The sequence below is a fragment of the Coregonus lavaretus genome (genome assembly GCF_964263955.1).
Source record: "Coregonus lavaretus genome assembly, chromosome: 29".
NCBI lineage: Eukaryota > Metazoa > Chordata > Actinopteri > Salmoniformes > Salmonidae > Coregonus > Coregonus lavaretus.
The window spans coordinates 26,173,359-26,188,430 of NC_140016.1; the positions used below are offsets into that span (position 1 = coordinate 26,173,359).

A 15,072-nucleotide genomic window follows, 5' to 3' on the forward strand; every position below is an offset into this window, starting at 1 on the left:
GGGCAAGTGAGGATGTCTTGGTTTGTTGTTATCCCTGCATTAGTAGGAAGTGTTTTTTTATTTTATTAGATCAAAGGGTTTTTGAGTGCAGCCTTGAATAGTCAAGGATGATATGAAAAGATCTAACAAGGCCGATAAGACACTAAATGAACCATGGAATTTGTTTGCATACTTACAATTGAGGCAATGAAGAGTTGATAGGAAAAAGATGTGTGCAGACAGAACTTCATAGGGTTTAAGTGGCTAAATGTGAAAGTAGCTAGTTTCACTCAGTAGTTAAAAATGTGGTCTTCATTCAGGTGTTTAAAGAGGGGATATATTTACGCACACTGTTTATTACCAATTACTACATCAATAATGAACTGTCTATAAACTACTTACGGAACGTTTATAAAGCCTTTATAAAGTGTAGCTTAATATAGTGTTGCAGTTCTCTGCCAAAACCAGATCAGTCTCACTAATACTCTGCAAGCGTCAGCATCACATCTAAGCGGCGGGATCCAGACAGTGAGACAGCCACCCCACTCAGAGCCTATCAGTGTCAGAGCTGGCTGCCATGCACAGACAGATAACCAGCAGCATAGATCAAAGCTCCTCTTTAGGAACAGGTGCTCCATGGGAACTGAGTCAACCAGCGGGAGGCACCAACAGTCATTACACTCCTCCTTCCTCCTATGCCTCCTCCGCCTTCCACTATATCCCTCTTTACCCTCCGGTCCAAGGTCACGATCATTGCTGGCTTATCCAAGATTAGGTCCCAGTTGGACGCTTGGATCTGATTTGAAGTCTAGCCTCTGAGGTCTGTACGCCTCTCCGCTCGGGCCCTACACTCAAAGCTACACCAACCCTCCCGCACCGCTCACCGCTCTAAATCCACATGGCCCCATTGAAAGCCATTGTGTCCACTTTTAGGTAATGCTCACATGTGCCTGTAGTGTAACCGGGATTACGGTGTATTTCAAACCGAGGTCATGGTGCCTTTTGTAAATTAAACAGTGGTCATATAGGCTGGGAGGCTGACATTTAAAGCTCCTGGGGCGAGTGTGGTTTTGAATCAATCTATGAGATTTCACTATCTCAAGGAAAACACGTGAGGAATATTTACAACAGGTGGTTTTGATATAAACGGAGAACCCAAAATGATTGAAATGTAGAAACACATGTGGATCCTTTTATCATACCTTTGCTCTCATTTCGAAAGACGATAACACATTCTTCTGGAAAGGGAGGCTACTGGAGCAAAGCAACAGAAACAATCCCAATGGTCAGAAACGAGACAGTTTGTTTTGGCTGTTTGCTAAAGACAATGTAATGTATTGCTTCGATTTCGTAAAAAGGAGCTCCAAGCACACGTCTCATTGCATATGATTGCAAAACCAGTCGGGGACAAAAGCGTCCGGTTTTCCCATCTCGGCTCTGGCGCCAAAAGATTTTAAAAAGCACAAGATGTTGTCTTATTAGAGACCCCTTGAGTAATCTGTACCCATTTATTTTGCTTTTCTCAGTGGCCATTTTCCTAGTGCACCAACATGGACCTTGACGGAGAATCAAGCTCATAAAGGTGGCAGGTCTCTCAGAGGGATGTAGTCCTTATGAAGTCCCTTAGGAGCTGATAGAGTTTGAAGTCGTAAAGTTGCTGTGGCCTGCCGGGATCCCCTTGACACCTGTTGAGAATGCATGTTTCAGTGAGTCCTGTCCAAGGAACTAGAAAACTTATATGAAAGCATACCCTTTCTTACGTCGCATCTTTCTTCAAATTATAGAAAATAAAAAATCTAATATCACAACAATATTGAGACAATGTTACACATTGGTGCAGAGCATCATTCTAGGTCTAGGAATTGAACTGTTTTCCAGCGTGTTGTGTGGGTGACAGTAAAGGCGATGTGCTCACTGGCCAAATGGAGTCCTCTGGACGTCCTCGCTCAAAGAACATTTTACTGTCCCTCAACTTGGGCAGCGAGAGCTGGTCCAGCCTGTGAGTGGTCTGGGCCGTTTTGGCAGCATAGGAAATGTATGTCTCCACTTTCTTAAAAAAAAAGAGAAGTATAGAAGTAAAAGATGAATCAATGCCTTATGTATGGTTTCCCAATAAAACATGACCTCAAGCATTGAAGGCCAAAACAAAAGTTCTAAATAAGTTATCCAAACGTTATCCAAAGGTACAGCAACTGTAAACCATTGATATACACCTTTGGCAACACTTTCAATTCCATTGAATTGAATAAATAACATACCTTTCTTTCTAGGCACTTACCTCCCTGTTGCTTCTGAAGTTGAGGTGGTTCCCTTTGGGATTGGCTAGCTGTAGTAGCCGTGGAGTGGTCTCAGCAGTTCTCACTCTGGGGTCTATATGCCAGATAGGGCAGCTGTACTCACAACACGATGTGTGAGGAGGCCTGTGGAACCACAGAGATTCTAATATTTGTATTTATATATGCAAGATCACCATAAAACAATATGAAGCATCACAAACAAACACAAACACCACAACATAGCTCTCCGCCCTGAACTAAAACCTCTCATCTATTCAGACCATGCCCATGGGAGTGTGTTCCACAGAGGCATGAAAACAAACAGGCATATTGTTTGGCATATTCGGTCCAGTGTGCAGGCCTGAGAGTCCTTTCTAGAAGGCTTGAGGCCAAATATGCGCTGCTGCGCTTGAAGATTTATAAAAAGACTTCCATGGCTGTGTCTGAATGTCCCAGGGGCCTGAGCTTGGGACAATAGCCCCTATTATCTCACCATCGCCTCCTCTCTCTCCCAGAGCCACAGCTCTCTACCGAAATAACAGATGTCATAATATTGGCTTCCTAGGCCAAGGAGGATCTGGGCCAAGTGGCATGCTTGCGTATACTCTAGTATTTAACAATGTGGACTAGGCACATTTTGTTATGGTCACGGTTTCTTGGGGACTTTACCTCATTTCCAGGGAGCTTCGGGACCTGGTCTTAGGTGTTGACAGGCGGACAATGCGCTCGTACTGGGCCGTCTTGGAGGAAGAACGTAATGTCTTCCTAGAGGAGCTCACCTCCTCCTCTTTCCTGCAGGAAAATACAAGCAATTACCGTACATTTATTTTGGCTAAAAGAAGTATCATCATGCCAGAGGAAAAATACTTAACCTCCTGTCTCAATGGACAATTGTAAGGGTTAAATGCATCACTAACGATGCAACATTTTAGAGGGGTGAATAGACAGATCTGACTGTGTTGACCCTGAACAACTTGTCAATGAAGAGCGATTTCACTTCACATTTAGGCGAGATATGGATCATGACACATTGTGAGGGTGACATGCCACCTCTGTTGCCTGCAGGCAGCACCCAGACAGCTAAATTCACTTTCTCCGTAATCTCATTAGACTTAATGGTTTAGTCATAAACTGCACATTTGAAGAATGCCAAATATCTGTCTCCAATTATCTAGTAGGTTGGTGAGGTTATGTGATGCAACTACAACCACTTGGAACACTTGAGCATTGTTTCTATGTCAAAACCACACAAAAAAACTGCAGCACATTAAAACATAAATTCAATGAGCACAGAAACAATGATGGCAGCTTGCCTGTGGCCAAACTGGCCATTCATTCTCACAAATGCTGCCTTTTTCAATTCAATAAATAGCTTATTTAACAAGGCAGGGCTTCCTGATAAGAATTTTGATTGAATTATTTGTCTAATGTTCCTTGCACGTTTAGCTTGACAGCTGAATAAAAAATAAAAAAAATAAAAGTAGGTAATCTAATACAGGTCTGTCTGAACCTGACTAACAGATATCTTTCGAATTCGAATAGACATCTCTGGAGCAGTCACCTCCAATGAGGATGCAGGAAATTGGCAAATAGCCTGAACATCACTTTTCACTCTGGAGGACAATTTCCTGCGCTTGAGCTCAGAGCCAAATGTACTGTATCTTATGCAAGCTTATAGAGCAGACTAATTTAAGACTTAGCAAACATTTTCACTGTTTTGTGGTGACACTGCACAATATAATCGTAACGTATCGAGCATAACTACTTACAATGCTTTTTTATTCTAACTGTTGGCTCATACTTTTTTGAGTGAGTCATCAATAATGTTCAGCCTGGGTGTAATTAGTATACAATTACCTCAGGTGGTCCTCCCATGATGAGAAGTCTCTTTTGTGCTTAGCTAGGTATTGGATTCTTTCTGTTGGAACTGCACCCAGCGCTGAGTAAGACAGGGGCCATATTGACTCCTGATTGCCCCAAGTAAGCTTTGGACTAGATCAATGAGAAAATAAACTTTCAGGGGGGAAAACCATGGACCGTGTAGGGGAAATCGCTCAAATAAACATCTTCACTATGAATGCTAATGTATAAACAAAAAAGTACTTGGTTGAACGTTTTTTTTCTCCATTGATAGACTTATCATAGGAACATGTAAAATGTCATGAGCATACAATTATTTGCAGATACCAATACTCAAAAAGTAGCCTACTCACCAAGGTGTTGTGACCCATACTGTTTTGGATTCTTTGTGTTGTGCAAGTTCCAGAATCCTACAAGAATGTTTCATTTCATTATCACCTGTTAGAATGTATCCTGACAATACAAAGAGAACCAACAACAGGGCAGTAGTTGTAGTACCTTGCTTTTTTGCACATCAGTTTGATCTGAAAACAAGGAATTCATAAAGAAAAGATGTGCACCTGTTTGATGGACAAGATCTGGATTCAAGTCCTACAAAAGAGAGGATTGTTCTGAGAATAACAGTTTAGCCCCTTATAATAAAAATAAATGGAAATTCTGTAAAAAAAATTATAATAATTAAAAGGACAACATTAACATTATGTTCAACATAAGCATTCGGACAACACGGTCCCCCCATACGTACCTGTTTTTCCAGATACCATGTCTGCCTGATGGAAAGTCTTTATAAATGTACCCGGTTGAATTCACCTGCTGGGTCACAATGGTCTGTGTTGTTGCTATGGCATTGGGAGTCCCTAGCAACATGGCAGGACTGGACTACTTGAGTGTGGGGGTTGAAACCCGAGTGTACAAACCCCCCTTGGGAGTCTGTCTATCTTCTTTCTTAAGACTTCCGATACAGGATGTCAAATGAAAAGTGATATCTGAGGTCAAGGAATGACTTAAGTATTTATGGTTAGCTGTATTTTAACTCCAAAAATAAACTCCAAAAATAAACATAAATGTCAGCATAAGCCTATGGACAACACTTTGAGCCAAACAGGTATTTATAACCAGGTTTTTATTTACATCACCAGGTGTGACAAAACAGAAAAAGAGTGGCAAAAAATGAGGTATTTGATGCTTAAATGACAGAAATGGTTTGGAGCTCTGTTATAGTCATGCCATACAAATTAATTGTTCCATTGGTTTTTGAAATTCAGTAGTGCACTTCATACCTGCTTATTACTCAAGATTATACCGGTAGTTTTACAAGTGATAAACATGAAAATGAGTAGCACATTTTGTGCTTACATGTAGATTTATTCCTTAGTGCATGTAAATGCTTCAACTAACTCCAAGGCAAAACATTGTTAGCCAAATGTCCAGACACAAGTGAAAGACGGTACTTTGGAATTGTTTTAATTCTTCAAAATACATTTTTGGGATGATTGCTTTGGTTAAATAAATATCACATTGGTTTTAAGAAAATATAACTATGTAGCAAGTTCCCTTTAAGACAATATAGTCATGTTTCTATGCAAAATATAACAAAAATAATCCTATGTACCACAAAAGAGTCTTCAACATACTACCTAACAGCCATTTGTCTAAAATAGAACCTGCATTATGCTCTGCAAGTTGTAGATAGCTCTAAGAGAAGAATCTTTGATAACAACAAAGCATTATCAATTAAATCCCTATAGGTAAGGATGTTGAGACCATCCTTGAATTATTGTGTCTGAAAGTGAAAAACTACAGAAGCAAGTAAATGTGCTTTAGTTCATTTGTGCTAATGCAATTGCCAGTGAATGAGTTTGACCATAAGCACCTTCTCAGCTTATGGCTTCTTTGGAATCATCATCATTCTACAGATGTGAATGAGGCCTTTCACTATCATGCAGTCTGTCAGTAGAGACTGTAGCTAGTGCTATCAAAACAAATAAAGGCAAGCCAGGACAGGGGTGAAACTAAGGTAACATATCACCTCTCAGCCAGTGGGTCATTCATAGCTGATGACTAGATGGCGAGTCTATCTACCATCCTGCACCATTTGAATGATCAGGTCCCGTGCGTCCTGCACAGCAGAATTCACCTCTGTGTCCCCCTTCTTTACATGGGTGCCGATGAGGAAGAGCTTGCGTTGGTCCCCCACCTCCTCCAGGGACAGGGCTTCATGGAGCGTTGTGATACTGCAGGCCCCCTGGTTATCCTGGAGATAAGGGGATTAACGGGAACAAACCCAAGGTGAGACACTGGAGCAGGTAAAGTATCTCACAAGGATGAAAAAGAGGCAACGAGGAAAGGAAACACCACTATTGAAATGCAACTCTTGGCTCGTTCTCACTTGTCTGTCCTCGATTCCTCACGTCCTTCCTCCTCATCTCATTCTTAAAATGCTTGGAGAAGATCCAAGGTTACGCCCCTCTGACCTTCTCCTTCAAGGAGGTGAGGAGAGAGGACGTGAGGAATGAGGAAGGAAAGACAATTGAGATGCAAGCCGTATGTCAGTGTGTCAGTCTCACCTGCTTGTTGGCCAGTACCACTAAGGGAAGGTAGAGGTCGGTTTCGAGCAGCTCGTGGAGATGCTTCTTAGCCAAAGGGAACTGGGCGGCGTTGGAAGAGTCCACCACAAACACGAGCACCATAGCCTTGCACATGTACCTCTTCCAATATGGCTGCAGATTCTCTGTGCCACCAACTGCAAAAGATGGCATGTTTTTTTTCCATTTCTTCACCACAAGGTATCAGTGCAGTAAGTCATTTATTAACATTTGTTAAACACAATAAAATACTATGAATGCATATCGAGTGATGAACTCATGTTGGTCAGTTTTCATATCTTACAGGGTCTGTAGGTCTCCACTAATAAGACCCATTTCTTCTTATCATGGTCATCCAGATAATTATCAGTAACTGTACTCTCATTATTGTTATGTGCAGGTTGCATTTACTTTCTAGGAACTCAATCTGCAGGTCCTCTCTATTGATGGAGACCGCGTTGAACCCCTGTGTTGGGGCTACATCCCGCTCCAGACTCCCTGTGGCAAAGCAGTGAAGCAAGCTGGTCTTCCCCGCACCTTCGAGGCCTAGCACCAGGACTTGCTTTCCTGTGGCCTTTACCTAAGACAGCACATAATAATAAAAGCACATCAGATACACAAGTTAAAACAACCCAGATAATAATATATTTAAACATTGCATATTAATACTTTTCTGTTAGTGCTGATCCGGAATCATGTGAACATTTATAAAGCTTGGGCCATGATACTGGTCATGCAAACAATGAACCAATGATTTAGGCCCACAATTAACTTTTATTGCTTAATCATTACTTCAGCCTTAGTTTTATATCACACAGAAGTCAAAGAGACTGAAGGGGGCTTAACTGAACTGTGTCACATTACAACATCATAAGGTCAGTAAGAGCCGACCACTGCCTGAGTAAGAATAGACTAGTGTATGATAAAACAGTGCGGCAAGATTATAATGTCAAGATAAGACTTGGACCTAGCTACAGTTTGTACGCCAGATATGTGATAACTATGTTTCCATTACTGGGTGTTACAGGTTAGCTTATACAAAACGCAATTAACTAACCTGCTCTTGGCGGATCTGACTTTGTTCTCGATTCGGGGAAAAAGGTATCTTATAAATGTCTGTTTCCAGTTGCAGGTGGCTCTACAAAAACCAGAGAACTATATAGAGGACTTTACTACTGATTAATGTGTTTGATTTTTATGACAGTGTTTTTCTTTCTGCTTGCGTCTTTCTGCTTGCATTATTTATATTTTGATGTGTGTATTTTCTGTAATTTATGTAATTCAGGGCTCATCTGTAAAGGAGACCTTGGTCTCAGTAATAATATATATATAGAACCAGGAGCGCAACTTTCACTGGGGACGGGGGACGGTCATGTCCCCCCCACACATTCTGAAATTGCATTTTTGTCCCCCCAGTTTTATCATTGCAATGTGATACAAAACGTGTAATCGGTGTGCTTTAGGACCATGTGGATGCCTCCGAGTGGTCGGGTAGGCTGTTTGGAGTGTTCAGCTGGCAGGTTTTAGGAACACGTGGACACCACAGAGCGGGCTGACAGGCTGTGTGAATGCAAAGCTTCTGGAAGGCTGGCTGGACCAGCACGGGAGAGTTGAGCATAGTTCAGTGTGTATGTGTTGCGCTCTTTCACCGAGTTGTAAAGGCAAGCAGAGCAGAAACTGGCTACTCTTTAGTTGACTGATGAATCTGGCAAGGTATCTGCTGTTTAACTTAATAGAAGAAAACTAAACTAGTGTTTATTTGCAGTGCTGAGCTAGTATTGTAACTGACATGTAACGTTAGCTAATGTTTCATCCCCTCTCAACTGAGGTGAATGAATTAGCTACGCTAGCTAGTCAGATAGATAGTAATAATAGCCACCTCATATGGCTATTATTACTATCTAACAGCAGTTGTTTGTATAGAAATGTTTTGTAGCTATTCTTTTTGCCTCAATCACACTAGACCTGAATCAAATGATGAAACCATCAGCCAAACGACTGAAGATTGATATTCTGGCGTTTTTTCAGTGCAATGTGAGTTTTTATTAGTCAGTATGGCAATGTAACATTATTGATCTGTCAGTTTCCCTCGCTAATTCCCTACTCTTCACACTGACACAGTAATAAACAGCTCTAACGTTATAGGCTTCACTGTCATGGTGCACAGTAGAGGTCTGCGCAGGAACGATTTCTTCATCCCGCTCCTGCTCCCATCCGCAGCTTTTCATACCGCACTCCACCCCACCTGCTGGCTTTCTGTCTGACTCCCACCCACTACCCCAAGAACTGGTCCCAAGAACCAACCGCAGCTCCGCAATGTTATTTTAGGCGTATGTGACGCAACTCACTTGCCAGCCATGGTCCCATTAATTTTGCGCCCTATAGGCAATATCAAATGTGCAAAAATAACTTAAGAAATAGTTTAAATTACCAGAGATTCTTACATGGCCCTTATATTAGGCTATCTGTATTACTGGGCTATATCAGCCAATATGCTAGATGTAGTTTGAAGAGAGCAGAGTAGGAAAGACTTCCACTTGAGTTATTTTTATAGTTACCTTTTAGGAGTGGGAAGATTTTCAGACTGAGAAATATGGGTGATCAATATTTAGGCCTATTTCTAGGCAATGTAGTAAACTATTTAGGAAGTACATTTCCTTGGAAATATAACTGCCCAGTGCTTCTCCGCCCATGCATAGGCTATAGCCTACTCTATTTAATTGAGACCACACGCGCACCTGATCTCGCAGGTATGGCTACTGACCTGGAAGCAGCAAGAATGATGACAGCGACATAGGCTTATAGCATATAGCCTACCTTTTAGGAGGACGATTTGCAGGCAGAGACAAATAAATGGGTAATAAATAAAAATTGAAAATGAAAAGGCGCAACGCTCGCTCACCATAGTAGCCTAACCTATGTGCGCGTTGTGCCTTTTCCTTTTCAATGATGACGTGTTTTGATTGCATTTCGACTCACGTTGGTTGAGCGCCCTCCACTTCTTTCCATTATCAATATTTATTTACAGACAATATAGTAAACTACAGTCTAATCATATTTAAGTTAATTTCATATTCAAATTAACTGCCACGTAATTCTCCGCCCATGTATGCAGCCTACTCTATTTCAATGTGATCACACATACTAGGCGCACTTGAACTCTCACGCCCAGGTAGGGTACTTAAGTTGAAGCAGCGAATTCTGAATGTGTGAATAATGCGAAAATCTGTGCTTTTAATACTAACGCATTCAAAGCAGAAAGAGGTCCGTTTCCAAATAATCTGTGGATAAACAAATATTTTCATCCAAAAGTCGTCTGTCTGACCGCCCACAGCATGAAAAATGCTGACCGCGCCGCAATGATCTCTGTCGGGACCCGCAGGGCATCCCGCGGGAATGCAGCCCTCTAGTGCACAGTCAGTACACAACACTGCTCATTATGTCTTAACAGGATCAGATGGTGACAGGGGTCCCAGCAGGGACAGAGAGCCAGGGAAGACCAGTCTACGGCGCTCAGGTGAATTTAGCAATATATTAAAAATATCAGTGAATGATAAAAAGTTCCATCTTGAATTGATGGGTAGACCTACAGTAGCTACAGGACAGCAGCTTAAAGCTACAGTCTGGGATCTGGGAATAATGGTCATTTCCATTATTGAACCATCGATTCTATTGTTGGATAATATAATGTATAAATGTACACCAAGGTAATTATTGTCATGCTTCATCTTAGGAGGATCAGATGGTGACAGGGGTCTCAGCAGGGTCAGGCAGCCAGGGAAGACCAGTCTGTGATGGAGCTGAGGTGAATTTTAACCAATTCTTAACAAATAAATAAATAAATGAAAATACAGACTTTTGATTGTCTTTATTAAGACATCCTCTATATCAAATTTCAGCCAGAGCGACCATCCAGCCCGAGCCGCATGCATGCCCGACCCCCACCAGTCTAGTAAATAACTAAACTATCTCCCAACACAATTTCCTTCCCAGTTCCCACCATGATTTTGTTTTATTCCTAAGGGAAAGGTTTGGAAACAAAATAGAAAATATTGATCTAGTTCAGTCTTATTAATCACTTAAACATATTTAATAACGATCTCTTACCTAGCTTAATGACTGTGGGCATTTTTGCTTACTTTTTGTTCAAATAGAGACGGCATATTGGATGATGTTAAAATGCAATAAATTAGTATTAGATGCCCAAAAAAGTTCTGGGGGACTACCCCCAGATCCCCGCTAGATTATACCCCCACCACATCTAAAACCAAAGTGGCGCCCTTGTATAGAACCGATTCGTTGCCTATCTATGGACCCTACTTATTATAAACTGCACAGGATATTTGCCTCTAGTTTGCAAGCTGGTCAATAGAAATGTCTAACTTGTTTAATATCTACACAACTACTTTTCTATGGCGGTGAGGTCATTTCCAATAGCAACCACAAACATCCGTCAAGTAGGCGTGCCTCAAAATATACATTTTGTAAGCGCAATATGAACAAAAAGTACCTCTGTTATGATTGTTGGTGTTTGCTGTGCGGGTTCTGGTGCTTTTTGTGCAGTTTCTTTCCTAGTCTCCTTTTTTATTTTCTCTGGTTCTTGCTTTGGCTTTGGCTTTGGCTTTTCCCCCGAAGACACATACGTCCAGATGACATACGCAACTCCTCCGGTTACTGCAAGAGCAAGACCCACGACCGCAGCTTCTCTGACAACAGGCATGTTCGAAACAATGTTACGAAATCTTGAAGAACTGTTTCACATATCTTTATACATCGTGATAATCGTTATGTATCAAGAAGTTTGCATCCCCCGGTTACAACAAGTGGATTAAGCTCTCAACGCGATAGGGGATATCCGGGTGCTTAGAGCACACAGGAAGTAAGGAGACAGAAAATATCGTGATTGCAGGAGCTAGAAGAGATATATATATATATATATATATATATATATATATATATATATATATATATATATATATATATACAATAGAATACGGGGTGTATGGCTGCGTTTACACAGGCAGCCCAATTCTGATATTTGATCCATCATTTTACATCAAGATCTTTTTCAGAGCTGATCTGATTGGTCCAATTAGTGAAACAAATATCCGAATTGCGCTGCCCATCTAAACGCAGTAGTAGCGTCACAATTTCAAAGGAAGGACTGAAAAAGCCACCATGCCTCCATCAGTAAAAAATATTTTGGAAGCTTTTGAAATGCATTTATTAATATCTACATTTGTTTTCGCCACCTTTATTCTATTACAGACACCTTAATGAATACTTATATTACATTGTGAGCTAAACATCAAAATATTTAAAAACTCCTTTAAGCATAATTTTTTGGAAAGTATTAATGTTACTGTCCCCACTACAACAATACATGTATTTTTGTCCTTGAAACATTTATTTGAAATACTGTAGAATTCCATTCATTCCAATGAAGGACTGCTTCTTCTGAGGAGTGCCAATATGGCTGTCAGGTGGCTTCAAAGCCTATCATTGACCAATACAGTGAGGGAAAAAAGTATTTGATTCCCTGCTGATTTTGTACGTTTGCCCACTGACAAAGAAATGATCAGTCTATAATGTTAATGGTAGGTTTATTTGAACAGTGAGAGACAGAATAACAACAAAATAATCCAGAAAAACGCATGTCAAAAATGTTAATAATTGATTTGCATTTTAATGAGGGAAATAAGTATTTGACCCCTCTGCAAAACATGACTTAGTACTTGGTGGCAAAACCCTTGTTGACAATCACAGAGGTTTCTTGTAGTTGGCCACCAGGTTTGCACACATCTCAGGAGGGATTTTGTTCCACTCCTCTTTGCAGATCTTCTACAAGTCATTAAGGTTTCGAGGCTGACGTTTGGCAACTCGAACCTTCAGCTCCCTCCACAGACTTTCTATGGGATTAAGGTCTGGAGACTGGCTAGGCCACTCCAGGACCTTAATGTGCTTCTTCTTGAGCCACTCCTTTGTTGCCTTGGCTGTGTGTTTTGGGTCATTGTCATGCTGGAATACCCATCCACGACCCATTTTCAATGCCCTGCCTGAGGGAAGGAGGTTCTCACCCAAGATTTTACGGTACATGGCCCCGTCCATCGTCCCTTTGATGCAGTGAAGCTGTCCTGTCCCCTTAGCAGAAAAACACCCCCAAAGCATAATGTTTCCACCTCCATGTTTGACGGTGGGGATGGTGTTCTTGGGGTCATAGGCAGAATTCCTCCTCCTCCAAACACGGCGAGTTGAGTTGATGCCAAAGAGCTCGATTTTGGTCTCATCTGACCACAACACTTTCACCCAGTTCTCCTCTGAATCATTCAGATGTTCATTGGCAAACTTCAGATGGCCCTGTATATGTGATTTCTTGAGCAGGGGGACCTTGCGGGCGCTGCAGGATTTCAGTCCTTCATGGCGTAGTGTGTTACCAATTGTTTTCTTGGTGACTATGGTCCCAACTGCCTTGAGATCATTGACAAGATCCTCCCGTGTAGTTCTGGGCTGATTCCTCACCGTTCTCATGATCATTGCAACTTCACGAGTTGAGCTCTTGCATGGAGCCCCAGGCCGAGGGAGATTGACAGTTCTTTTGTGTTTCTTCCATTTGCGAATAATCACACCAACTGTTGTCACCCTCTCACCAAGCTGCTTGGCGATGGTCTTGTAGCCCATTCCAGCCTTGTGTAGGTCTACAATCTTGTCCCTGACATCCTTGGAGAGCTCTTGGTCTTGGCTATGGTGGAGAGTTTGGAATCTGATTGATTGATTGCTTCTGTGGACAGGTGTCTTTTATACAGGTAACAAGCTGAGATTAGGAGCACTCCCTTTAGGAGTGTGCTCCTAATCTCAGCTCGTTACCTGTATAAAAGACACCTGGGAGCCAGAAATCTTTCTGATTGAGAGGGGGTCAAATACTTATTTCCCTCATTAAAATGCAAATCAATTTATAACATTTTTGACATGCGTTTTTCTGGATTTTTGTTGTTGTTATTCTGTCTCTCACTGTTCAAATAAACCTACCATTACAATTATAGACTGCTAATTTTTTTGTCAGTGGGCAAACGTACAAAATCAGCAGGGGATCAAATACTTTTTTCCCTAACTGTACATAGGACAGAAATCCAGGGTTTATACAATGCATTCGTAAAGTATTCAGACCCCTTGACCTTTTCCACATTTTGTTACTTTACAGCCTTATTCTAAAATTGATTAAATATTTTTTCCCGCCTCATCAATCGCCACACAATAACCCCATAATGACAAAGCAAAACAGGTTTTTAGAAATGTTTGCTAATTTAAAAAAGAACAACATAAATATTTCACATTTACATAAGTATTCAGACCCTTTACTCAGCCTCGAGTCTTCTTGGGTATGACACTACAAGCTTGGTACATTCTCCCATTCTTCTCTGCAGATCCTCTCAAGCTCTGTCAGGTTGGATGGGGAGCGTTGCTGCACAGCTATTTTCAGGTCTCTCCAGAGATGTTAGATCGGGTTCAATTCCAGGCTCTGGCTGGGCCACTCAAGGACATTTAGAGACTTGTCCCAAAGCCACTCCTGTGTTGTCTTGGCTGTGTGCTTAGGGTCGTTGTCCTGTTGGAAGGTCAACCTTTTCCCCAGTCTGAGGTCTTGAGCGCTCTGGAGCAGGTTTTCATCAAGGATCTCTCTGTACTTTGCACCGTTCATCTTTGCCTCGATCCTGACTACTCCCAGTCCCTGCCGCTGAAAAACATCCCCACAGCATGATGCTGCGATCACCATGCTTCACCGTACCACCGTACCGTGCCAAGTTTGCTCCAGACGTGACGCTTGGCATTCAGGCCAAAGAGTTCCATCTTGGTTTCATCAGACCAGAGAATCTTGTTTCTTATGGTCTGAGTCCTTTAGATGCCTTTTGGCAAACTCCAAGTGGGCTGTCATGTGCCTTTTCCTGAGGAGTGGCTTCCGTCTGGCCACTCTACCATAAAGGCGTGATTGATGGAGTGCTGCAGAGATTGTTGTCCTTCTGGAAGTTTCTCCCATCTCCACAGAGTAACTCTAGAGCTCTGTCAGTGACCATTGGGTCTTTGGTCACCTCCCTGACAAAAGCCCTTCTCCCCCGATTGCTCAGTTTGGCCGGGCGGCCAGCCCTATCAAGAGTCTTGGTGGTTCCAAACTTCTCCAATTTAAGAATGATGGAGGCCACTGTGTTCTTGGGGATCTTCAATGCTGCAGAAATTTTTTGGTACCCTTCCCCAGATCTGTGCCTTGACACAATCCTGTCTCGGAGCTCTACGGAGAATTCCTTCGACCTCATGGCTTGGTTTTTGCTCTGACATGCACTGTCAACTGTGGGACCCTATATAGACAGGTGTGCTCTTATCCT

At 41.9% G+C, this 15,072-nt stretch overlaps 1 protein-coding gene across 1 annotated transcript; it reads right to left on the reverse strand.

The window, feature by feature from the left end:
- Window positions 1–5,219: 5,219 nt before the first annotated feature.
- On the reverse strand, window positions 5,220–11,584 carry LOC311104690 (ADP-ribosylation factor-like protein 9). The gene is made up of 4 exons (XM_084146570.1): window positions 11,211–11,584; window positions 7,112–7,280; window positions 6,683–6,858; window positions 5,220–6,369 (listed from the first exon to the last, which is right to left on the reverse strand). The coding sequence occupies exons 1-4, from the start codon at window positions 11,418–11,420 to the stop codon at window positions 6,190–6,192; spliced, it is 735 nt and encodes a 244-aa protein (XP_084002696.1). The 5' UTR covers window positions 11,421–11,584; the 3' UTR covers window positions 5,220–6,189.
- Window positions 11,585–15,072: the final 3,488 nt, after the last annotated feature.